Genomic DNA, 23,592 nt, shown 5'->3' on the forward strand with positions numbered 1-23,592 from the left:
TTAACTACCTACAAGACTCTTTCTTGTATTCAAATGAACGTACATTGTTAAAAAATATTCAGCTTTCTTTGTAACAATAATTGATTGTTCTCTCTCTTCATTGTCTCAATTATCTCGGATTTTACGGCTTAAATATTTCATGTTCAGTCGGCTTTGAAATGGAACAGCAAATTTGCTTTAATAAAATCAGAATATCCTACAGCCAATAAATAAGTAAGTTACAATTCTAATTTTATTCATCAGAAATCAGTGACAACCCACAACTCGTGGGTTCAAAACTAAATATAGGTGAAAAGTTAATAAAAAATTCAATGCAAATTGTATTTTTTATGATGGCTCCAATTTCCAACATTCCATTTTTAGTCCAAAAAATCATCTAATTACTTCAAATGTTACTTATAGCTTTCTATATACTATTAGAAATACGTATCAAAAGTTTCTAGTCAAAGAAGAAAATAGTGTTACATTAAGAAACTAATATTTTTTTATTAAAGAATTTATTTAAAAAAATCTCTTCTGATGTCTTTTCCAAAAACTCAAGATATTTTTTAAACAAACTAATTTTTTTCGCAATTTTGCTGCTCAAAAAGATTGGGAAATTTTCTATGAAACCGTTACTTTTTGGTTTGTTTCACTTTTCCTTAATGTTTTTCAGCCATAAACTAATTTATTTCCCAAAAATTCCATTGTACAGCCCAAAGAGGTCAAAAAATACAATGTTGTGGCTTTTTTATTAGATTTATATTACCTACTACATTAAAGATAACTTTCTTCTCGTCTGTTTAGAATAATTGTTAGTTTGTTTTATTCACGAAAAACTTTTTTTTTTTGGGAAATCTGAGTATAATCTCTTAATTATGTCGAAAATTACGGTATTTCAAGTTAGAAACAAACGCAAAACTGTTCTAATGAAAGTCATAAATACGTTATTTTATATTTTTTTATATCGTTTATTATGACTACGAAACTAGGTGTTTTTGCTCCACAGTCACGTACATAATTTATTCAAAATTATTACATTTATTTTTTTCAAATATTTGGAAAAAAATATTTTCTCAGTTAAAACTGAAAAAAAACAAGTACCTGTGAAATGCATTTTTCGGGCGTTTTAGCAAATTATTTCTTATTTTACATAATTTTGCTAAACTGACCTTAAATCACAGGTGATGAAGGTCGAAAGTGACACTATTTTGGTTTTCCTATAGGATATATTTTGTTTGGGAAGTAAAAAACTTATTTTGTGTAATTTTGCCAAAAAATCACGCAAAACTCACTTATTGCGTTAAAAGACGCCGAAAAACTATATAATTACGTCGAAAATTACGTTTTCAAGCGAAGTTTCTCTCTAATGAGGCGAAAAATTATCAATGACGATGACGAAGCGACAAATAAGCTTGGATCGACTATCGACTCGACTTTGAAAGCGAATTATAGTTATTAATAATACGAGTGCGAAAAGACAAGTTTAAAGTTCGAGGGCTGTCGTTATGCAACGAGCGTATGCGAGAACTTTAAGCGTTTTCGCATAAGTGTTATTCAAATTTTTTTGCCTTGGAATACGTTGTTTTAAAATAGTGAAAACATTAATTTAAAATACGTTGCCATGGGAAATGTGTTTTAAAATAGTGTTTATACTCTAGGATTCAGATATTAAAAAAAAGGCTTAAAATGTTACCAACAAAAAAAAATAAAGTTGAAACATAACAATTTCAGTATGTTACGTATGTATTTAACTTAATAACATAGTTTATTAAAATTTATTAATAATTATGCGTGGTATTACCCTCAGGTAATTATTATTAAAAAAATCTGTTACTGTAGTTCAATTTTGTAGTGACTGAACGTATTTTTTTTCAGATTTTCAGTATTATTTTTAGATTATCCATTATCAAGTACATAAAGTGTGATCGTGTTATTAAATTCCTTCGCCGTCCTTCAGTTCCACCCACATTTACTTGCGTATTGGCTTTTCTTCTCCTATTATGTGAAGGCAGTTAGTTTTAGATTTCAGTGACGGTAATACCAGGACCAGGAGAATAAAAGCTCTCTCCGCGATCCTAGAAAATATTATGTGACATAAAACGTGCTTCCTTTTAAAACAGTCCAAAGCACGTCTAGCTTCAAATGGCCATTTAGTTAAAAACGAGTCCAAGTCGTTTATTTTAACGAAATTAAATTGTGTCTTTCACGACTTGAATTCACTTCAGATTGCGGTTTGATTTCGTTCTCGCGATGATGTGCCAATGCTTCCGAAAGAGGCACATGATCGATTTCCTTTTTTATGAAAAAGCAAAGTTGTTCAAACGGTTTTGTCGACGGATGTTAGTTCTAATAGAATGACCCTCACACGCGTCTTGAAGTCTTGACGTCGAGGGAGATTAGATTAAGGATTGCGGTTGTGAAAAATTGAAAAACTACGGGTGGAAATGACTTCATCTTTAAATATTTAGCCGTCGAGTTGAATGCGCCGAAATCTCCAGAAATACTAATAAAAACAATTATTTGCGGGAAAACCTGATGTAAACATAAATAAGGATGACTGAGGCCGGAATAATGCCCGAAGACAGCGGTTATGTAATTGTGATGTCTCACGAGACACACTGTTGAACATATTTTATTGCGCCCTTTCTTTTTTATCCTTCTGCTGATGGCCTGCCCCCATTTGTGTGATGTGATGTGTTCATGAAAAAACGTCAATACTACTACAAAACGATAGATTCGTGTGGAAGAGCCCACCTGCGCATTGATTAGAGTAATTTGTAATAAGATCAATGATGAAAGTCTTTGAAATGTCGGGTCAGCTGTGTCAATTGCTCCAAACCGCAAACCGCAACTTGCAGTAATAAACAAATACGTATTGTACATACCAATAATTAAACCGATTAAAATCAATTATGTATGTTCGTCCCGTCTTACGTAATATTGGTCGCGACTGGCAAGAAATGCAACTTTTCGCGTTTAAAATTGGCAACACATGCAGATGGCCTGGCGGTATAAATAGTTGAGGAGCACGTAATTAATTTGCTGGTACAAAAGAAGCATTAGATGCCGACGTCTCGCTCTGGTAAAAACACCTGGTTTGCCACAACACAGGTGTTTACAAAATTTAATTCAGTGACAGTGAAATTGAATTTATTCCTGGATGAAACTAATTCGGGAATCATTCATGAAACGCGCTAGATTTGCTAATTGCGAGGAACGGACCAGTTAGTTGAGCTTGTTTTGTGGTTTTATTAACCTGCGATATAGTTAGAACGGAATAGTGCAACAACCGAATATTACAAGTTACACGAATACAGTTTGCTCCAAACAATTTCAAGTCTTGCGTCAAGAAGAGGTTTCAGTGTTTTCGAGGCTTTTTTCATTCGCTTGGCACAGATTCAATGTTGATGTAATTACGGAAAATTGGTTACGATTAATAATCTAATATTTCTCTTCGAATTTCATTTTATACCGCTGACGTCAATTATTGAACACTTATTTTACTATTCTGAAAATTGCAACCAATTTAACCCGAAGGCTGCTCAATTATGGAAATGATTTAAAATTTATAGTTTTTAACGATTTTATGCGTTTTTTGTAAATATCTTGGCCAATAAATTCGCATAAACAAACATTTGTTTGTATTTGATTTCCGGAGTAATTACTTCTTTTTACACAAAAATTACGCCATTCTGAAATAAACGTCCGGTTCAAATAAGCCAATCAAGTGTAAACACAGGCCCAGTTTTAGAAAAGAATCCACATAATTTCTCGAATTCACAATTTTGCTTCCAATTTAATTCAGCAAGTAATTTTTTAATTAATAAATAAACACAAGTAAACAAAAAATGGTAGTTTGTATAACAGGGTACATTATAAAATCGAAATTTTCATCGCTAAAATGGAGTAAAAAAAATAAAAATTAGCTTTTTTGCTAAAATTAACATTTCGTTTTTTCAGATTTTTTTGAAATTATGTAAAAATTTGAGGTAAGGTGCAACCAACATTGTTTTGTTTATTTTAACAGTTGTAGAAAAACGATTATTTATGAATTAACCACGTTTCATGAACAGTTTTGAATTGCTTTTGTGTAAAATTTAACTCTGCCAAGCTTATAAATTCTTGTTTTTTAGATCATAACACCGACAAAAATTTTTAAGTGGCCAGTTTTTATTACTAAAGCAACTTTTCCTGATATTCTTAAAAAGTATAAAGTGAGTAAGAAGTATTTCTTATGATAACTCCGTGTAAGAATGGATTAATTACATGATAATTTAAATTTTTCGCCAATTTTGCCCTAAACACTTTACCTAGAAAATTAAAATCCGATTACGTGCCACGTTTTTCACTATTCTGTGATAGAATTTGACACGAATTATGTGCATAATTTGCGATTTTTGCATAAAATTTGCATAAATGCGTCGCACGGGCCCAATTAACCCCAATCAGGCCCTGTCAAAGTGGCGATAGGCTCTCAGCCAATCACCTCATGCCACAGCATGTCAGCTGATCTCGTTCAAGTCAGTGCTGTCATCTGTCAAGTTAGTTTAAATTTCCATTAATTAAAAAAATAAATAACGTAAATATGAAGCAGTAAAACACAACAAACATATCGAGTTCTACTTTAGATAAATTTCACGCAATTCCAAACCGAAAATGACGACGCAACACACCACTCAAGGTGACAGTCAAATTCAATGTTTTCAAATATCATCCACCTCAGACATTTACAATCGCCCTTTCGTATCCCCATTCCAACTCAGGGGTAGACCTACATGCCGTAGATGCATTCATTTTACCAATCATTCTCCAATTATGATCCCGAACCGACAATCCATTCATGAACCAAGTAGGTTAACATAACCTCAGAGTGGTATCTTGACCAAAAATCGACGCTTAATTGCTTTATTTTCAGATACTAATTCTTTATCAACACGGACGGCACTAATTTCAGTTTTCATTATTTTTGTAAGTTCACTCTTTGCATTGTTCTTAGTGTACAAAACCTTTCCTCAAGTCACTGAGTAAGTTTCATAATTAGTGCCAGAATTGGGCCAAGTTGCACCTTTTTAGGGAAGAACGACAACACATTAAATTGCCATGGAACATAGAAGACGCCAAACAGCTAGGAATAGTATTAAATAGGTACAAAGCGGACCATTATTTCCAAGTAATGACTGGAGTTTTCACTACTTATATATTGTATCCTTTTTATGAATCTACTTTATTTCTATTTAATGACCAAATATGATTTTCTTTAATCCTAAACCAGTCTGCAAACGTTTGCAATCCCGGGATCTCTATTCCTCTCAGTCCTTTCAGGCTTCCTATTCCCCTTCACTGTGGCCCTGACCCTAGTGTGCACTTGCTCAGCCGTGGGGGCCTCCCTGTGTTTCCTCCTGTCTCAGTTGCTGGGACGAAAACTAGTACTCAAGTATTTCCCCGAAAAAGCGGCGGCTTGGGGCCACCAAGTGAACAAACACCGTGACAACTTATTCAACTACGTATTATTTTTAAGAATAACCCCATTTTTGCCCAACTGGTTTATAAATTTAACCGCACCTGTGATAGGAGTCCCGTTGGTGCCTTTTGCGCTAGGAACGTTTTTCGGAGTGGCACCGCCTTCGTTTATCGCCATTCAAGGCGGACAAACGTTGCAAAATATGACCGCTGACGATTTTAAAATAAGTGCTACGTCTTTGGTTACTTTGGCGGTGTGTGGGATCATTCCGTTGTTACCTATTGTCTTCAAAGGCTGGTTGAAGAAGAAAATCGAGTGAAATAGTATTTATTTTTAGTTAAATCGGTTGTTAAAGAATAGCCCATTCCGTTTTGTGAGTTGTATTTATTTTGAAATAAAATTTCAGTTTGTTAAAATAATTTATTATTCAGTCTGTTAACAATACGAGCTGACGTAACTCACGGAAACTTCAGATGAGGTTTCTGACGGAAGACTAATCGGGCGCCAGTACCACCAATTGTACCATACTGAAAAAAAATTAAATCAAATAATACTACCTCCAATATTTGTACCAAAGTTAATTACAAATAAAATCAATAAAATAATTCATTAATAATGTAAGTGCAAAAACACAAGTTTAAAGTTCGAGGAGTGTCGTTAGAAAAGTAAAAAAATTCTTACAAACGTAGGAAGGTTTCAGTATTACTGAAACTGTTCTACAGACATCTCCACATTCTCTGGAGGGTTTGAGGATTATGGTGCGTTCACCTGTCCCTTGTGTTATGATTACGTAGCTACATTCAGGGTTAGGTAGTACGTAAGGGTCGGCTTTGGGGCCATCGATCATAACATAACGCTCTATACTCTGTCCAGACCATTCAGAAATTATGTAAGGTCTCGGAAATAAAGTCCTTATTAACCTTCCTGGGGCCATTTTATTAATTCTCCAAGAAACATGAGTGGAAGACTCAACACCAATACTGAACAGTTCTTGTAAATTAGTGATGGAAGAGTTAGTTGATTTAATTTTATCGGCCTCATCATCAAACGTATTTTTGTGACTTGTGTACAGGTCTTTGAGGGTTTCAAAGAAAACTTCTTTTTGCTGTGTCTATAATTAGGAAATTATAGAAAAGGGATTGATTAAGTTGTGGTTTTACTTTGACTACGTAAGGCGCCCCAGATTGGTGCAAACTGTAGTTATCAAACCCAGTTAAATCAACAACCGAGTGCACATTTTCACATGGCCAACACTCCATGTCAGACACATAAAAATACGGGTTTTCAACCAAACAGCTCTCATCGTACAATCCTGAAAATCATTCTGTTACCACCAAATGATTTGGAGGAAACTGACAATACCTGTGAGGGCAGGAAACCGCCTGATTACTGGAACTGACAAAAAACGCAATACTTTTAATCCAGGATAAATCAGACCCTGGACATTTCGAAGCACAATACTGGAAGTCGGTTGATGTACATTTAATAAAACGTAAACACAAATCGACAAAAATGTGGATACGAAAAATATTTTGACGGCTGTTGAAAAATACTTGTGGGTTTCATTTGAGCTTGGATTCTCTTGGTCTAATTGTTTAAAACATTGCTTGAAAATTTGCGTTATCTCTTTATCACTGAAACTTAGTTCTTTGGCACATTTCCGTAGATTATTTACATCGTTTTTGTATTGTTGCAAAAGCTCAGCTTTTGACATTTTACATAACCTTAAAGCTCGGAACCACAACCAAGCAGATTCCTGTTGTGGCTGTAAATTCCTGCAGCGGTTTTTGAATTCCGCCGCCAATTGGCTATTCTGCAGTTGTACACTTTTATTTATAATATTGGATTGTATTTAAAAACAATTGTATTATGTTACAATTTATTAAATAAAAAAATATAAAAAATAAAAATTTTGTTTTATTAAAGTTCGCAGTAAATCACAGGCCTACAACCACTCAAAGTAACAGACAATAGGTATACGTAAAAGTAGAGGAACAACTTTATACTACTTAACAACATTTACAAAAACTATTTAGTTAGGTATTTATTATTAATGTAGGTCAATACTGTAGGTTTTTCAATTTAGTATTAGTTTTTTCGTTTTTCAGTTCTATTTAAAGATAAAGCTTTTTTACTAGACGTCGATAGCAAAGAAAATTCTATTTTCTCAGCGTTTCTCTTAATGAAAATGGGAATAATACTTTTTAGATTGTAAACGTGTTTATGTTTTTCAAACCTAAGATACAAGAAAATATTTAACTCATACTTTATTTCTAATTTTGCAATAATTTTTACAGTAGGAAGTTGTTACGTCTTGGAATTTTTGTAAACAGGAATGAAATTTGTTATTTTGGGTCATTAATTTCTCATCTAATCTGAAGCAACTGATAAAGGATCAAAAGTCCAAATCATGAAGAGCTACAAAAATGTGCTTGCCTGCAACTCGTTACACGCACATGGAAAATTTGTGAATTTATATTTTGTAGATAAAATTTCCAAATAAAAGTTATGTAAAAATTCTGCTTCTTATTTAAAAAAAGAGTTATTAGTTTATTTAAGATTTCTTATTTAACGCAATTGCAACTTTTTTTTCAATTTGATTGGCTGGGTTTATGACTTATTTAATGAGAGTTTATTAGGACGCCAAGGCGTTGAAGTGCACCATTAAATTTCCAAAATTCCACCTATCACACCTGAGAGTTATGGTTAATTTTAGTGTGTCAAATTTTGAATGAATACTGCCGTTGCCATAACAGCTTTGTAAATGATAACATGCCCGTAAACTGAGTAATAATTGATTGAGGAGAGGATGTCACAAAAGATTTACCACGCAAAGAAAAAATCGAATTTTATTCCACAACGGTATTTAGAAATTAAAATCGGAATACCGTTGGCAGTTATAACTTCTTACATGCTTAATATTAAAAACAATTCGTTTCGAAATATACGCCACAATCCAAAGAGACACGTTAAAAACATAAAGCCAGTAAGCAAACGATAAGAAAACATCGATTTCTAAGTTACACAAATAAATAATTAAATAAACTAATATCACAAAAAATCCAGTACAAATTTCGAGCACACCCTTCAGTTTCTTCCAGTTTGTTTGCCCGGAAAAACTCTCATAAGTCTTCGTTTCGGTGTAAGTGACTATGCCATGACCCAGTCCAAAAGTCAGAGAAAAAAGCGTAAAATTATCGTAACTAAATTTGTGAACAATAACTGGAAAAAACGGTTTGAAAATCAAACACTTAATGCGTTACACACACTTACAAAGACTGAATCCTGAGACCGAAAGTCCAATAAGGAACAAAATTTGGTTCTTCAGTGGTGAAAGTTTACTAAAGACTGGGTGTCCGGCCAAAAAAAAAAGCCACGAGAATCCGATTATGGTCAAAATAAATGTGGCCTCTGTGTCGCTGCCATGGCCGTTTTTCAGACACATCATATACGGGGCGGTTGCAAAAACAACAGTTGCCAGCAGTGTGGTAATAACATTGGACAAAACAACTGGGTAGAAATAAACACTTCTCAATGTTCTGGGCACGGGTTTAATAAAATACTCGTGAAAAAACGACTTCAGGTGGGATTTTTTCGCCTCTAGTTCGAACAAAGCACTGGAGGTAATACTGAAACACCTCGATTTTTTCGGGCTAGGTTCACTCAACTCAACTTCTTGCTCAACACTTTCAGCAATCTCGTCCGGTTGAAATAAATTAATCACACTCAGGTTAACACTTTTGCGATTATTTTCGTTCAGTTCTTGCAAAAACGCGCTGATTTTGCTTAGCCTCTTGCTGGAGATTTCATTAAGGTCTTCCTCTTCTTCCAGTTCGTTTTCTTCGGGTATATTTGGCAGAATCTTAACACCAACGTTTTGGAAATACTTTTGGATGTTGTTGTTCAGTGTTGCTTCAGTTGTAACCTCGTGCACTTCTTCCTTTTCTTCATCTTCATCGCTGGATGATGATGATGATGATGAGGGTTCTGTGATAACAGGAGTTTTGTGGTTCAAATCCTCCATTTCAATCGATAATCTTTCGAGCGTCTTAAACTTGCAAAGTGGTGATTTTTTATGTCGCGTTTTTTTAATCAGAAGAGAGGCTGGGATGATGTTAAGGATAAGTGCACCTAAAATCAACAGGCAGGCTTTCGTCTCGTATAAATTCGACATAAACAGGACGAAATGGGGCATAAAAATTAAACTAAAAGCTTTGACCAATTGATCAATCATGTCAAAAAGTTTGGGGCGGTTTTCGAACGCTTGAGCAGTTGCATATTTACAATGGACGTAAATAATGCTTGACAGTAGACCTGGAAGCATATTTTAGGGTGCACCAATGAAATTTACAGTGCAGTACCTCCACACAGTCCAAACAGACCGATCTGAGTTGTTTTCGTGTTAATAAATGAACTTGTCACAAGTTCAGTAAATAGAAAAAGCGTCGCAACAATCATGTTACGTTTGTGTACTTTATGCCTGATATTGTCCAAATGTTTGCAGTAAGATCGTGTCCAGGAATCTGGAAATCCACTTAAGTAAAGGTTTAAACGAACTTTTAACCGACTTGTAATCTTTGAAACACTGGCGAAAATAATAGCGGTCCATAAGCCGGTCTTTAGATTGTATAAGTCTTCCAAAATAAATTGCATTATAAACACGCCATAACAAAGTATCTGTAGTGATAAGAGAAACTGGAATGAATAGAAATAAGTTAATTAGACCCGAATTACTAATTTTCAGGGAACAGCTATCTTATCATGCGAGTGTCTAACTCACCTGTATTACTCCAACTGAAATTACTTCTAAATAGGGTGTTTTCCAATTTTCATCCAAATTGTCACTTAGCCTTGAAGTAGGTCGGCCCATTATCACGATTTTTTCTCATTTACATGCATCATATTAAATTCTATTTACTTTCGCATGACTGGAATGAATACAAGCGAGATTTCCTCACTTGGCCAAAGGAATGAGTATTTCAAATGAACAGATACTAGCTTATCTTATCACACATATAAACCTTTCTAATAATAAGGCAAGGATTGGATAATTAATAAAGCGTGTCTGGAATTATTTAAAGTAATTTGAACCACTTATTAAAAAAATGCAAAGTTCTAAGTTATATAATTTATTAATTATAATTAGTACTACAACATATTTTTGTAATTCTCGTATCAGAGATTTGTCATCATATTTACACTAAATTTTATGATTATGTTAATCATTTGATACATTGATACGTTTATGGCGCTATTAATAAATTTATATATTAAATTATTAATTATGTTATTAATATAGGATATGCAAATATGATGTTGAATTACACAGTATCCACATAACAGAACAGGAGGGGGTATAGCTCAGTGGTAGAGCATTCGACTGCAGATCGAGAGGTCCCCGGTTCAAACCCGGGTGCCCCCTAGTTTTTTTTTCTTTTTTAATCAGTTAGTTTATCAATAACAATTGTTTACAACATTTTCAATTGTAAAAATAATTCATCAACTTAAAGATGTTATGAAAAAAAAAGTTTAATGGCATTAATGTCACTCAGTGCACACAGAATGATTTCTGCTGCGTTATGCATTTGTGAGGGAAGATTTTTATTACCATTCTATCTTTATTTGAGTCAGTTTCTGTCCGAATCATTTAAAAGTGTATTGTTTGAAGATAAGTAGTTTATTTACGGCAATCGAATCGATGGTACGCAGACTGTGGTAAAGATGAATCCAGTAATTGCGAAAAATATTTTGGTGAGTAGTTTTTGCTCATTTTCCTGCCATTATTAGCCAATTTAGTACCAGCACAGAACCAAAAAATTAGTTTTTAGTTGCTTAAAAAATTAAAATGCTTGACGAGACTTTATTTATTAAGTAAAAAAATCCATTTCTTTCCTACTTTCTACTTTTTTGAGTAGCATTTTCATAATTTTTAATTAATTTTGATGTGCTAATGACGACGTTATTTGATTGACACTTCATGAATTATTACTTTTTGAGTTTTGATAACATACAAATGTAATTGTTGATTTATTATTTAAAATATATGATGCGTAAATCACTGATTTAAAAAAATTAAGTGATCAATTGCTTGGATTATTGACTGAAATAAGTAAACACATTTATCCTACTGGAAAAAATATTTTTTAAAAAGAATGATAACAGATTTTTTTATTTTATAGGAAAATTCACCACTGACGAAGATAGTTAAAAATGTTATTTCACATTGTGTCTTACTGTTGAACCACCTACACATCTGTGATATTCCGAAGTAATTAGCATCAAATTACGTATCATTGTCTAAAATTAATTAACCCAAGCTAATGCTGGTTGTTCAGCCGCATAGCAGCAGGTTTACAATACATTATTTTGTTTAGAAGGCGTCAAGAAAATGCACCTACATAGTAGATTTTATTTGAAAAGTTTTATTTTGTATAGCAAAAAGGGAAGTTGAGTTATGGTGGAATAAAAATAAATTGTCTCTGCGGCTTTATAAAGTTCACTTTATTGGCTGCCTTTCATAATCTAGTCATATATTCCGAATTATGAAAGACCGATAAAGTTTCATAGAACTCGAGAATTTTTCCAGTTGGCGTATTTTTTATGTAGCAAGAAAAAATAAAAAACTCTTCAACAAACATTTTAATTATTTATAACAACAAAGTGATTCGTGACACCACCTACGTTTTCGGTTGCTGTAAACAGCACTATAATTCCGTGTTCTTTATCAACACCTTTATGAAATGCAAGTAGATGATTAATTTATTCTTTTTTTAGTTGTTCCTGTTTATAACGCAGTTTTATTTGGAAGAAACATTTGCCTCAGTTTTATTTAATAAGTTGTCCACTTACAAAAAAGACGGAAGCAATCACAAGGATTTGGAAGGAGCATTTTCTGAATTAACTGCGGATCAGCCCTTTGTTAAAGCGTCTTATGACAAATTTAATGAAGACAAATATGCCACCATTTGCTGGAATGAGAGAACTACTTTGCATATTTTCAAGAATGGCACCAATTATGGTTACACTGAGTACTCAATTAGCTTGGAAGCTTCGACACAATTAGCACCAAATAAATCTGAAACTTCTGGAGCGGAAGTTTATGAAATCACGGACAATGACACAAAAAAATCTCGCCAATTAGTTTTTGTAACAGTGCAAAGTACCGAACTCGAGACAATTAAGCAAAATCTCACTGTAATGTGCAGGTCCGGTAAAGGTTTTTCTAAATCATTTATTGATTATCCTGAAAGAAAACGAGTGGAAATTAAGCTGAAACCACTTTTTCAAAATCTTGAAAGTGGGACAAGTAGCAAATGTAATAATTTTTAAACCACAATTCTTGTCTTAATTTTTATTATTTTTTAGATAACATACATTCAAGCAAACACTCGATTGAAATAAAAACCTCATTAGACCCATCAGACTCTAAAGGACCTCTTGCACCACGAATGTTTTCTCCGACTTTAAACAATATGCAAGATTCAAACTCTAAATTAAAAGCTACCGAAGGAGTTGGACCAAGAATGATGTCTACAAGTGACGCAAGCAAGACTGCTGAAAACGCTGCGAAGTCGCCACAAGATTCAGACATCACAATGTTACCCAGAATGTTATTTACGAATAAAAATAAGCAGGAAATTTCAAGCTCGAAGGATTCCGCATCTACTCCAGACCCAGAATCAAAAATATCACCAAGAATTTTGCCTGGCAATGGAAATTTGCAACCAAAAAAAACACAAGACAATGCAGCAAGCTCTCAACAAAAAAATACAGTTACATCCCCACAAGTTCCTTCACAAAATCAGGATTTAAATAAATCGAAAACAGTTAAAGTTGAAAGTGCTACTAAAGTCACTGATAAAACCAAATCAAACATAGACGTTTCCAAACCTGCATCAAGTTCAGTTTTACAAAAAACTGAGATAAAGTCTTCACCCGCAAAAATTTCTAAGCCAGAATCTGAAAAAATTAAAGAATCTTCTAAAAGTTCTGAGACAAAGATAACACACAGAATTTTACCTACGGTTGAAAATGCGCAACAAACAAAATCTCCTCATCTAGAATCTACAAAGACAATAGAGTCTCTACCGAGTTTAGAGGTCAAAACGTCACCAAAAAATTCACCCAAGAGCCAGAATCTACAACAGTCAACTTCTCAGGCTAAACCTGAAAAAACTACCCTTAGTTCCAATCCTGCGCCAGTAGTTAAAAATCCAGAAGCGAAACAAGAAGAGATAAACTCAAAATCGGCTCCAACTACTCAGTCCGAAGAAAAGACACAAAATTCTCAACAAAAAGAAATGACTCATCCAGCTGCACAAGCACCAAAAACTGTCCCTCAAAATCAAGATTTGCAAGTAAAAACAGCAAAAGTAGATGGAGTAGAGCCCAAAAAAATCTCTAAAAACGATGCTGAGAAAAATAAATCAAATGCAAACACAACAAAAGATTCACAGACCAACAAATCTTCATCAATTTCTAAGCTTGCAACATCACCAAAAATACGAACAAAAGTAATCGGTCCAACAATAATACCAATATCACTTAGAATGGAAACTGAGAAAAAGAATTTGCATCGAGAAAAATCAAACATAGCATTGTTACCAGCTGAGAAAACTGATCCAGCAGCAAAAACGAAACCTTCAGAAGCTTCTGCAGAAAATTCTGCAAAATTGCCTGATCAGAATAAAGATTTGGAGCAAGGAAAGCCAAACGCTACACCTCCCACGAAACTGGATTTGTATTCAATTTTTCCTAAATCGCTTCAAGATTATATAACAAGTATTAAAAATAAGATAACTAACAAAAATTCGCCTCAAACCAACAACTCCCAAAATTCTGCTAAAGACAATCAAAGTACGAAAACTTCTGAAAAAGACAACACACAAGACAATTTAAATACGAAAACTTCTGAAATAGATAACACACAAATGTCGTTACGAATGATGCCGTCAGACTACGAAGATGAAGTTGCCCACATTATTTCAGTCCCAAACAACTACAAGGAGTTGGAAATTGAAGACCAACTAAGTGATCACATGATTGAAGATCCCAGCTTTCAAAATTTTTATGCACAACACAGTTCAAGTTTCGAACAAACTGGTGAAGAAGGAAATGTCGGGACGCAACTTGTGAATTGTAAAAACGGAAAGGTGACCGTCAAGTTAAACATGGACATACTGAAAGGAAATTCGAAAGTGAAAAACATTGCGAAGGAAATTCAGTTTGACATTAACCACCCTCTCGAAGCCAAAAACAGACACTTTGACGATCAGTTGAGAGCTTTGGTTCGTAATTATTTAGGCGATGATTTATATCTGAAAAACTGCGTTGGGAGTGAAAATTCTCCACTAGAGATTGAAGCCATGCCACGTTCTTTGCAAGCCAACCAAAAAGAGGAAGCCACGGCGGTAAATTTACCAAAACCGTTCCAAAATAGTGGAGTACCACAAGCCAGGCATTCAGACCCGGATGAAGACATTGATTATGAAACTAGACCATTTTACGCCATATCTCCCTACAGCCCAGTAAAAACTTTCTACGTGGACGAAACCGGTGTGTACCATGTGGTACCCTACAACCACCAACCCAACCAACCTTCATTGCTCCAACGTTTATCAAATAATCTCAAAACAGTCTTCCGTAAATTAACTCCGACAGATAGCTATAGTTATGTGTAGTCATTTATCTTATCAATTAAAATAAAAATGCAGTTGTTTAAACACGAGTTTTATTTAAATGCGCTCTTTTACGGAAATCTCAGACAATAAAATGAAGATTTTAGTCACATTTCTGGTAAGTAGAACAACTCCAAAGGTGTCCCGAAACTAATACTTTGTTCAAGTCGGTTTTGTGCTTTACAATCGCACAGGATTATAACTGTACCACCGCTGGCAGGTTCAGGTACAGGGATCCAACTTGTCGTTCCTATTATTTATGCGTCTTGTACAATGGGGCGTACGTTAAAAGCGACTATACTTGTCCCAGTACCATGGTTTTTGACCCAACGAGTCAAGCATGCTCCGGTACCGCCGTCTGTATCGACAACATTTGCTCCACCCAACCCTTGATTCCCCTGTTTCCCAAACTACCAGACCCCAACGGTCCCGACTGTCGCACTTACATCCAGTGCATGGGCCTGGTTGACAAATATCCCGTGATCGGGACCTGTCCCAGTGGCCTCCTCTTCGACCAGGATTTCAGCCCACAGGCAGATTGCTGGATACAAGGAAATTGCACATAAGAAACCTTGTCCTTTGCAATAAATAAATAAAAGTGTTTTAAGACAATTACGATGTTTGTTTTGTATTTACGTAACATATTTAGTTTTTGATAATAATTAAAAATGTTTTTCCGCACCAGTACACCATGATTTCGCACCACTTGTTCATTATTGTGACTGTAAGTGCAGAAATGGTAATTATTTCGCCGAACGTTGTTTCAGGTGACGGGTTTTGCCCATGAAACCCTCTCAGAGGGTACCATCTGTAAGGCATCTGGAAGGTTCAGACACAGGGATCGCACATGTAGGAGCTATTTCTTGTGCGTCCATTCTCACGGTTCTCTGGTTGCAAGAGATTACGTTTGCCCAGAAACCACAATTTTTAACCCTACCACCAACCGCTGCTCTGCATCAGCACATTGCATAGAAGATATCTGTCGGAATTTACCATCATGGGTTACCAAAGTAGCTGACCCAAATGGTACCAGCTGCAAAACGTACATTGAGTGCGTTGGGTCAAGACATAACAGGCGGCCTGTTGTAAACACGTGCGGGATTGGTTATTTTGATAAGGATTTATTGAATTGTGGTTTAATACCAAATTGTTAAAAATAAATTTGGTCAATAATTAAATTGTCTTAATTTTTACATTGTGCTGGAAAAGCTCAAACACGCAATTTATGGTGTCATTATAGAGATTATTTTGTTCTTCAAACGTAAAATTCCCCGTAACGATAAACACCGTGGCCTAAGTTTGCTTAAATTTTTTTTTGCGGCCATAAATCACTAATCTGTTAATCCGGGATGCAATAATTAAACAAAACAGAATATTTGCAACTCTTTATTTAAACTTGCACCTGAATAAGCCCATTCTTTGGTTCCACCGAGTGAACACAACAATGAAAATTTTGGTGCATTTAGTCTTGGTAAGTGATTACGATTGTGTAACACTTGTTAGAACGAAAACTTTTCAGGTGTTTGCGTTATTGCACCAAACGTGGGGCCTTAACTGCGTAGCTCCTGGGGTTTTTAAAGAACCAAGAGACCCAACATGTAAAAAGTACTACACATGCACCCTGGTTTTAGGAATGTATTATCTCAAAAGTAGTAGTGAGTGCGGAACTATGCAACGATTCAATCCAACTACTCAAAAGTGCGATTTAACATCGATTTGTATCGACAGTTTTTGCGATAATCAGCTTCCTCTGGCCACTTTACCGGATCCCAATGCTCTTAACCCGGCTTGTAGACAGACCTATATACAGTGTGTTGGAATCACAAATCAGTACCCAGTCATCGAACAGTGTGCGGCAGGATGCTGCTAAAGGATACGTTATGAATTATGAATTGTACACACATAAAGACCTAATAAACATATAATTGCATATTAAACACTTGTGTTATTATATCCCAACTTTTATTTACGACGAACGCTTGCTGAAAAATAATTGCTTGCGACCTAACTTGCGTGCATAAATCATTAAGAAAGCGAATAGATTTTGTCCAAGTTTTGCATTCAGGCCTTATGCTGGAATAGATAAATGTCGGAAAAGGACACAATATGGACGATGACGTGTCTGGAAATGTGCTGAAAATTCAGTCCCACGTCTTTTAATAATTCACCTAAACAATGGCTTTCCGCCTTGGCTGGCAATATCGAACCATTCGATCCTGATGGTTGTCCGATTTAAATTCTTATTTGGCAAGGATAAAAATTATAGTCACGTGCAGCGCGGACCGAGGGAAATTCGTTTTCGTGTAATATGTCGCCAGAGAAGGACTTTTTTCATTTTATTCGAAAATTACGCCGTTCCCTTTGTGACCATTTTTTCGCATATTTTAAACAACGGTAAATAATTTTGATTGTTTTATTTTTATGACGTCTTTGTTAAACCTACACTTAATCAAATTTAACGAGGTGGAATTGTACATAAATATTCTGATAATTCGAGCAACGAATTTACCTCTCTAATATTTACGAACGCGGTAATTGTGCATAATTGAGTTTTCAAATAATTAAGCGCGAATCACATTTCCGAAAGAAAGTCGACACTGACCTGCATAAAAATGATTCGGTTTAGCCGCGTTTAGCATTTCACGAAAATTTGCTCCCAGCAGCAAATTACACGAAAAATTCTCCTAAACAGTAAAAATATTTCCAACTTATTGTCTCAGGGATTTGTAGTTCTTATAATCTGTCGAAAATAAAATTATAGCACCACAGGCAATTATTGTTAATAACCCTTTTATACCACCGATCATAAAATAAATTTTTATATCATTATGCAAATAGGCAATTCATTTTGCTATATTTTGCTTCGAGCCTCTTAATTGGTAGTAACACCGACAGTGCCATAATGTTAATTTTAAAAATTTTAATCTGCTTCTACCTCGTAAGTAAGAATTAATAGTACTCAAAAAACCAATTATTAAAACTTTTAGAGCAAAATCTGTGGCGCCTGTAATCCCTCTTTATTCAATTCGAGACCACAAGTTTCAGAAAGGAAAATTTGTACACAAGAAGGACGTTTTGTCAACTCTGAAGATACAACGTGTTCTACATATTATGTGTGTGCACTTCAGAATGAATCACTAGTGCCCAAGAAATATTCGTGTCCTTTGGGAACATTATTTGATCCCAATCTACGTGTATGTAGTGCTATTTATAAATGTTCCTCATCGTCTGCAGTCACTTTCAATAACGCGAACTCATCGGAATTCTCACTGACGTCTTGCATGCTTGATAAAGATTCCACGGAAAATTTTGTATGTTACGAAAAAGGCAGATTTGTGAATCCAAAAGACCTAACATGCACAACTTATTTTCTGTGTTCTCTTCTACATAATGGTTCTTTCGTTCAAACCATTTATTCTTGTCCAGTCGGATCTTTTTTCGATCCGGAATTACATCTGTGTAGTGAACTATACCAATGTCCCTGTTCTACAACCACAAGTTCTACAACAACTTCGCCCTCCACCATTTGTTATGCTGCTCAAAATATTACCGAAAATTTTATTTGCAACAAGAAAGGAAGATTTATTAATCCAAAAGACATGAGTTGTACAACATATTTTTTGTGTTCACTTTTACGTAATGGTTCTTTCATTCAAACAAAATATTCCTGTCCAAAAGGTTCGTACTTTGATCCAGAGCTACATTTATGTAGTGAACTTTTTCACTGCCCATGTCTGAGCACGAGTAAGTCAGATATTTCTTCTACAACAAGATCGACAACTTCGTTAATTACCACAGCTTCAACCAAATATTCAAGTTTGACAACACCAGCAAGTTGTTTTGCTGACACAAACAACGAGGATAATTTTACATGTTCCGAAAAAGGAAGGTTTGTAAATCCAAAAGACCCGAGTTGTACAACATATTTTTTATGCTCACTTTTACACAATGGTTCTTTGATTCAAACGCAATATCTTTGCCCAAAAGGTTCGTACTTTGACCCAAAGCTACATTTATGTAGTGAACTTTATCACTGTCCATGTTCGAGCACGAGTAAGTCAGATATTTCTTCTACAACAAGATCGACAACTTCGTTAATTACCACAGCTTCAACCAAATATTCAAGTTTGACAACACCAACAAGTTGTTTTGCTGACATAAACAACAAGGATAATTTTACATGTTCCGAAAAAGGAAGGTTTGTAAATCCAAAAGACCCGAGTTGTACAACATATTTTTTGTGCTCACTTTTACGCAATGGTTCTTTGATCCAAACGCAATATCCTTGTCCAAAAGGTTCGTACTTTGATCCAGAACTACATTTATGTAGTGAACTTTATCACTGCCCATGTTCGAGCACGAGTAAGTCAGATATTTCTTCTACAACAAGATCGACAACTTCGCTAAGTACCACATCTTCAACCAAATATTCAAGTTTGACAACACCGGCAAGTTGTTTTGCTGACATAAACAACGAGGATAATTTTACATGTTCGGAAAAAGGAAGGTTTGTAAATCTAAAAGACCCGAGTTGTACAACATATTTTTTATGCTCACTTTTACACAATGGTTCTTTGATTCAAACGCAATATCCTTGCCCAAAAGGTTCGTACTTTGATCCAAAGCTACATTTATGTAGTGAACTTTATCACTGTCCATGTTCGAGCACGAGTAAGTCAGATATTTCTTCTACAACAAGATCGACAACTTCGTTAATTACCACAGCTTCAACCAAATATTCAAGTTTGACAACACCAACAAGTTGTTTTGCTGACATAAACAACAAGGATAATTTTACATGTTCCGAAAAAGGAAGGTTTGTAAATCCAAAAGACCCGAGTTGTACAACATATTTTTTGTGCTCACTTTTACGCAATGGTTCTTTGATCCAAACGCAATATCCTTGTCCAAAAGGTTCGTACTTTGATCCAGAACTACATTTATGTAGTGAACTTTATCACTGCCCATGTTCGAGCACGAGTAAGTCAGATATTTCTTCTACAACAAGATCGACAACTTCGCTAAGTACCACATCTTCAACCAAATATTCAAGTTTGACAACACCGGCAAGTTGTTTTGCTGACATAAACAACGAGGATAATTTTACATGTTCGGAAAAAGGAAGGTTTGTAAATCTAAAAGACCCGAGTTGTACAACATATTTTTTATGCTCACTTTTACACAATGGTTCTTTGATTCAAACGCAATATCCTTGCCCAAAAGGTTCGTACTTTGATCCAAAGCTACATTTATGTAGTGAACTTTATCACTGTCCATGTTCGAGCACGAGTAAGTCAGATATTTCTTCTACAACAAGATCGACAACTTCGTTAATTACCACAGCTTCAACCAAATATTCAAGTTTGACAACACCAACAAGTTGTTTTGCTGACATAAACAACAAGGATAATTTTACATGTTCCGAAAAAGGAAGGTTTGTAAATCCAAAAGACCCGAGTTGTACAACATATTTTTTGTGCTCACTTTTACGCAATGGTTCTTTGATCCAAACGCAAAATCCTTGTCCAAAAGGTTCGTACTTTGATCCAGAGCTACATTTATGTAGTGAACTTTATCACTGCCCATGTTCGAGCACGAGTAAGTCAGATATTTCTTCTACAACAAGATCGACAACTTCGCTAAGTACCACATCTTCAACCAAATATTCAAGTTTGACAACACCGGCAAGTTGTTTTGCTGACATAAACAACGAGGATAATTTTACATGTTCGGAAAAAGGAAGGTTTGTAAATCCAAAAGACCCGAGTTGTACAACTTATTTTTTGTGCTCACTTTTACGCAATGGTTCTTTGATCCAAACGCAATATCCTTGTCCAAAGGGTTCGTTCTTTGATCCAGAGCTACATCTATGTAGTGAGCTTTATCACTGTCCATGTTCGACGACCACTAAGGCAGATATTTCTCCGACAACGACAACATCAGCAGTTTGTTTCGCTGACATAAATAACGAAGAAGCTTTTACATGTTCCAGAAAAGGAAGGTTTATTAACCCTAAAGACCCGAGTTGCACCACATATTTTTTGTGCTCACTTTTACGCAATGGCTCTTTTGTTCAAACGGAATATCCATGTCCGAATGGGTCGTTTTTTGACCCAGAATTACAAATTTGCAATGTTCTTTACCACTGTCCTTGTTCAGAAAGAACTACAACAATGGCAATCACCACATCGACAAGTGATCCTTGTATTCCACCCGAAACCACGGACTTTACTTGTAGCGCAAAAGGGAGGTTTCAAAATAAGTTGGACGTCTCATGCACTAGTTATTACTTATGTAATTTGTTAAGAAATGGCAGTTTTGTGCAAAGTAAATATTTTTGTCCCAGTGGTTCCTACTTTGATCCTGCTATTCATATTTGTACCACTGAATACAAATGTCCTTGTAACTTTTGAACAATAAATTATTTGCTGTCACTGTCAATAAGTCTTTTAAATAATGTGTTGTATTTGATGGATATCACAACTTTATATGTCTTTATTTGAGGTGAGCAACTAAACTATTGTAAATATGCACTTTAAGTTTGTTTAATAATTCCAGACATTGCTAATCGGTAGTCTGGTGTGTTTAGTTTTATCACCTGAAATGTCACATTCCAGAATTGTGGATTTTAGTTCAGACAACTCTTTATTCCATCCCTTCGTCCAGAAAATAAGAAACTACCGAAGCAAGGACTATTTAATTAAACTGCTCAAGAGAAACCTGGAGCAAAAACTTCGAAAAATCCGTAAATTAAACGACGAGAAAATGGAGGACCAATTCCGCGAGAATGCAAAGTTGGCCAAACCGAAATGCAACTGCAATTGCAAATGCAACGAGAGGAATTTCCGCAAGCGCTGCGAACATTGCGAGCATTGTTCGGCAGGAGGTGGCCCAGAAACCACTACGGAGCCCGAAAATTTCAAAAATTTTGTCTGCCAACAAGAAGGTAGTTTCGAAAATCCGAACAGTTGTCGCCAGTTTTACATTTGTTTCCGCAACGAGCCGGAACCAATCGGAGTGACATGTCCGAAAGGATTCGCTTTCGATTCGGCTGAAGGAAAATGTACGAGAAAAGCGGCTCGACAATGCGTCAGAAACCAGCTGTCGATTCATACCAACTAAACGCACAGATTTATTAGTTTAGAAAACGACGGTGCTTTTACATATTTATTTTGTACAAACTACGAATATGTGACTACAATTTCATGCGATGGAAATCGGGAACTGTCGTTTCTCTTTTATGTAAAGCAAATAACGTGCGCGTGATTACATTTCGCCACCAACGACAACGCTTTTCATTGTAACAGTAACATTATTTCGCCTCTAGTTGTCCTTCATCACTCTGTACGACTCCGAGGGGGATTCCACCTTGGCTTCCTCCTCCATCCCGGAAATATCAGCCACGCTGGATTTGCGGGATCCGTGCGATCTCACCCTAAACCCAAACTCAATCAACAAATTGGGAAATTATCGACACTCACCCGTAGGAGGATTTCGCAGAGGAGCGTCGCCACAGCCACTTGCACATGACGAATAAATGATATTTTTGTTGCAAGTGAATATTTGTTTGCTAATTTAGATAAGCGATTATTGCTCAAGAGTGACTCAATGCAGAAAACTCTTATTTTTAGAACTGATCCAATTCCACCCCCGAGCAATTTATGCATCGTGCGCTCTTCCGAGAACGTCTGCATAACAATGTGCTCGAACGTAACACACCTTATTGTATTTTCACTAGTTCACCCACTTTTTAATTGCCCAAATCTGTATTCAAAGCTCGCTTGACCACACAACTCTTCCCGTCGTTTACTTATTTGAACGAAATGTTTGGACGCTTGCTTCATTGACTAATTGAATAAAAGATGAGTATTTCGGCCAAAAGCACTTTCTAATTCTTTTGGCTGATGGTAAGGACCAAGATGTTTTGTTTTGCTTATCTAAGAGCTGTAATAACGCGTCAATGGACGAGTAACAGGTGCGAATCAGATCTATCAACTACAAATAATAGCTTAGTAGAACCCTGGCCTTGATCTCACCAAACACCTACAAGATAGCCATTGTTCAATCCAAACAAACATTAATAAGGTTGTGCTTCGTTTATGAAGTAATCTTCAGAACGACTGAAAATTGTTATTATTAGAATAACATTACGTTCATTGTTGCATCAACTGATTAAACTTAACGACTGGAATAGATTTTTATTGAGGCTAGTTTACTTCAAACAACAATAGCTGCACAATTTTCGATTTCACTCAACAAGTGAACAAAGCAATTTCGTAAAAAACAAATTTGTGACAAGGTTTACGAATTATCCCAGTTTCCGAAAAATCGGGAATGAATTATTTAGGAGACAGTTTACATCTTTCTCAAACTTCCCCTCGCAAAGATAAGTAATAATTGATGACGTCACGTCACATCTCTTTATCATCCGTGACAGAATTGGGAAACGCAGAATAGGGCACGGTTTCGGAT

The 23,592-nt window shown here is 35.4% G+C and overlaps 6 protein-coding genes, 1 long non-coding RNA gene and 1 other non-coding gene across 9 annotated transcripts; 5 read left to right on the forward strand and 3 right to left on the reverse strand.

Annotated features, from left to right (window-relative positions):
* Positions 1 to 4,465: 4,465 nt before the first annotated feature.
* On the forward strand, positions 4,466 to 5,862 carry stas (Stasimon). 2 transcript variants are annotated; one of them, XM_970143.4, is made up of 4 exons: positions 4,466 to 4,831; positions 4,898 to 5,006; positions 5,056 to 5,184; positions 5,255 to 5,862. In XM_970143.4, the coding sequence occupies exons 1-4, from the start codon at positions 4,639 to 4,641 to the stop codon at positions 5,760 to 5,762; spliced, it is 939 nt and encodes a 312-aa protein (XP_975236.2). In that variant the 5' UTR covers positions 4,466 to 4,638; the 3' UTR covers positions 5,763 to 5,862. The 2 variants fall into 2 exon arrangements, with proteins under 2 accessions (XP_975236.2, XP_008192174.1); XM_008193952.3 differs by having other exon boundaries at positions 4,467 to 4,663.
* Positions 5,850 to 7,200, reverse strand: LOC103312676 (uncharacterized protein). Its single transcript, XM_008193953.3, has 4 exons — positions 6,806 to 7,200; positions 6,604 to 6,755; positions 6,125 to 6,554; positions 5,850 to 5,970 (listed from the first exon to the last, which is right to left on the reverse strand). The coding sequence occupies exons 1-4, from the start codon at positions 7,155 to 7,157 to the stop codon at positions 5,879 to 5,881; spliced, it is 1,026 nt and encodes a 341-aa protein (XP_008192175.1). The 5' UTR covers positions 7,158 to 7,200; the 3' UTR covers positions 5,850 to 5,878.
* Positions 7,201 to 8,274: 1,074 nt separating this feature from the next.
* Positions 8,275 to 10,449, reverse strand: LOC664136 (uncharacterized). The gene is made up of 5 exons (XM_971382.4): positions 10,224 to 10,449; positions 10,012 to 10,138; positions 9,805 to 9,966; positions 8,717 to 9,757; positions 8,275 to 8,665 (listed from the first exon to the last, which is right to left on the reverse strand). Exons 1-5 carry the CDS (start codon positions 10,311 to 10,313, stop codon positions 8,310 to 8,312), a joined length of 1,776 nt encoding a protein of 591 aa, XP_976475.2. The 5' UTR covers positions 10,314 to 10,449; the 3' UTR covers positions 8,275 to 8,309.
* Positions 10,450 to 10,793: 344 nt separating this feature from the next.
* Positions 10,794 to 10,865, forward strand: TRNAC-GCA (transfer RNA cysteine (anticodon GCA)). Its single transcript has one exon. It is a non-coding gene; the product is annotated as a tRNA-Cys (tRNA).
* Positions 10,866 to 11,069: 204 nt separating this feature from the next.
* LOC103312677 (probable serine/threonine-protein kinase nek3) lies at positions 11,070 to 15,165 on the forward strand. Its single transcript, XM_008194169.3, has 3 exons — positions 11,070 to 11,194; positions 12,218 to 12,758; positions 12,809 to 15,165. Exons 1-3 carry the CDS (start codon positions 11,165 to 11,167, stop codon positions 15,121 to 15,123), a joined length of 2,886 nt encoding a protein of 961 aa, XP_008192391.3. The 5' UTR covers positions 11,070 to 11,164; the 3' UTR covers positions 15,124 to 15,165.
* Positions 15,084 to 17,057, forward strand: LOC103312678 (protein obstructor-E). Its single transcript, XM_064358886.1, has 4 exons — positions 15,084 to 15,238; positions 15,288 to 15,683; positions 15,888 to 16,591; positions 16,640 to 17,057. Exons 1-3 carry the CDS (start codon positions 15,182 to 15,184, stop codon positions 16,272 to 16,274), a joined length of 840 nt encoding a protein of 279 aa, XP_064214956.1. The 5' UTR covers positions 15,084 to 15,181; the 3' UTR covers positions 16,275 to 16,591; positions 16,640 to 17,057.
* An 874-nt stretch (positions 17,058 to 17,931) lies between these two features.
* LOC103312740 (uncharacterized) lies at positions 17,932 to 21,564 on the forward strand. Its single transcript, XM_015979585.2, has 2 exons — positions 17,932 to 18,058; positions 18,108 to 21,564. The coding sequence occupies exons 1-2, from the start codon at positions 18,023 to 18,025 to the stop codon at positions 21,531 to 21,533; spliced, it is 3,462 nt and encodes a 1,153-aa protein (XP_015835071.2). The 5' UTR covers positions 17,932 to 18,022; the 3' UTR covers positions 21,534 to 21,564.
* Positions 21,565 to 22,273: 709 nt separating this feature from the next.
* Positions 22,274 to 23,227, reverse strand: LOC135267072 (uncharacterized). Its single transcript, XR_010335330.1, has 2 exons — positions 22,602 to 23,227; positions 22,274 to 22,555 (listed from the first exon to the last, which is right to left on the reverse strand). It is a non-coding gene; the product is annotated as an uncharacterized LOC135267072 (long non-coding RNA).
* Positions 23,228 to 23,592: the final 365 nt, after the last annotated feature.

Source organism: Tribolium castaneum, chromosome 9 (assembly GCF_031307605.1).
Source record: "Tribolium castaneum strain GA2 chromosome 9, icTriCast1.1, whole genome shotgun sequence".
In the NCBI taxonomy this organism is placed as follows: domain Eukaryota; kingdom Metazoa; phylum Arthropoda; class Insecta; order Coleoptera; family Tenebrionidae; genus Tribolium; species Tribolium castaneum.

Excerpts from the sequence above, each read along its gene's own strand:
- LOC103312676 (XM_008193953.3), bottom strand. The coding sequence starts at position 7,157 with ATGTCAAAAGCTGAGCTTTTGCAACAATACAAAAACGATGTAAATAAT. Across the intron at positions 6,756-6,805 it reads GCGGTTTCCTGCCCTCACAG|GATTGTACGATGAGAGCTGT; the intron begins GTATTGTCAGTT and ends AATGATTTTCAG. Across the intron at positions 5,971-6,124 it reads ACTGAAACCTTCCTACGTTT|TATGGTACAATTGGTGGTAC; the intron begins GTAAGAATTTTT and ends ATTTTTTTTCAG.
- LOC103312678 (XM_064358886.1), top strand. The coding sequence starts at position 15,182 with ATGCGCTCTTTTACGGAAATCTCAGACAATAAAATGAAGATTTTAGTC. Across the intron at positions 15,239-15,287 it reads AGATTTTAGTCACATTTCTG|TCGGTTTTGTGCTTTACAAT; the intron begins GTAAGTAGAACA and ends ACTTTGTTCAAG. Across the intron at positions 15,684-15,887 it reads GGATACAAGGAAATTGCACA|GTGACGGGTTTTGCCCATGA; the intron begins TAAGAAACCTTG and ends ACGTTGTTTCAG.
- LOC103312677 (XM_008194169.3), top strand. The coding sequence starts at position 11,165 with ATGAATCCAGTAATTGCGAAAAATATTTTG. Across the intron at positions 11,195-12,217 it reads TAATTGCGAAAAATATTTTG|TTGTTCCTGTTTATAACGCA; the intron begins GTGAGTAGTTTT and ends TTCTTTTTTTAG. Across the intron at positions 12,759-12,808 it reads AAGTGGGACAAGTAGCAAAT|ATAACATACATTCAAGCAAA; the intron begins GTAATAATTTTT and ends ATTATTTTTTAG.
- LOC103312740 (XM_015979585.2), top strand. The coding sequence starts at position 18,023 with ATGTTAATTTTAAAAATTTTAATCTGCTTCTACCTC. Across the intron at positions 18,059-18,107 it reads TTTTAATCTGCTTCTACCTC|AGCAAAATCTGTGGCGCCTG; the intron begins GTAAGTAAGAAT and ends TAAAACTTTTAG.
- LOC664136 (XM_971382.4), bottom strand. The coding sequence starts at position 10,313 with ATGGGCCGACCTACTTCAAGGCTAAGTGACAATTTGGATGAAAATTGG. Across the intron at positions 10,139-10,223 it reads TTTCAGTTGGAGTAATACAG|TTTCTCTTATCACTACAGAT; the intron begins GTGAGTTAGACA and ends TATTCATTCCAG. Across the intron at positions 9,967-10,011 it reads CAGTGTTTCAAAGATTACAA|ATTCCTGGACACGATCTTAC; the intron begins GTCGGTTAAAAG and ends GTGGATTTCCAG.
- stas (XM_970143.4), top strand. The coding sequence starts at position 4,639 with ATGACGACGCAACACACCACTCAAGGTGACAGTCAAATTCAATGTTTT. Across the intron at positions 5,007-5,055 it reads ACCTTTCCTCAAGTCACTGA|GGAAGAACGACAACACATTA; the intron begins GTAAGTTTCATA and ends GCACCTTTTTAG. Across the intron at positions 5,185-5,254 it reads GTTTTCACTACTTATATATT|TCTGCAAACGTTTGCAATCC; the intron begins GTATCCTTTTTA and ends ATCCTAAACCAG.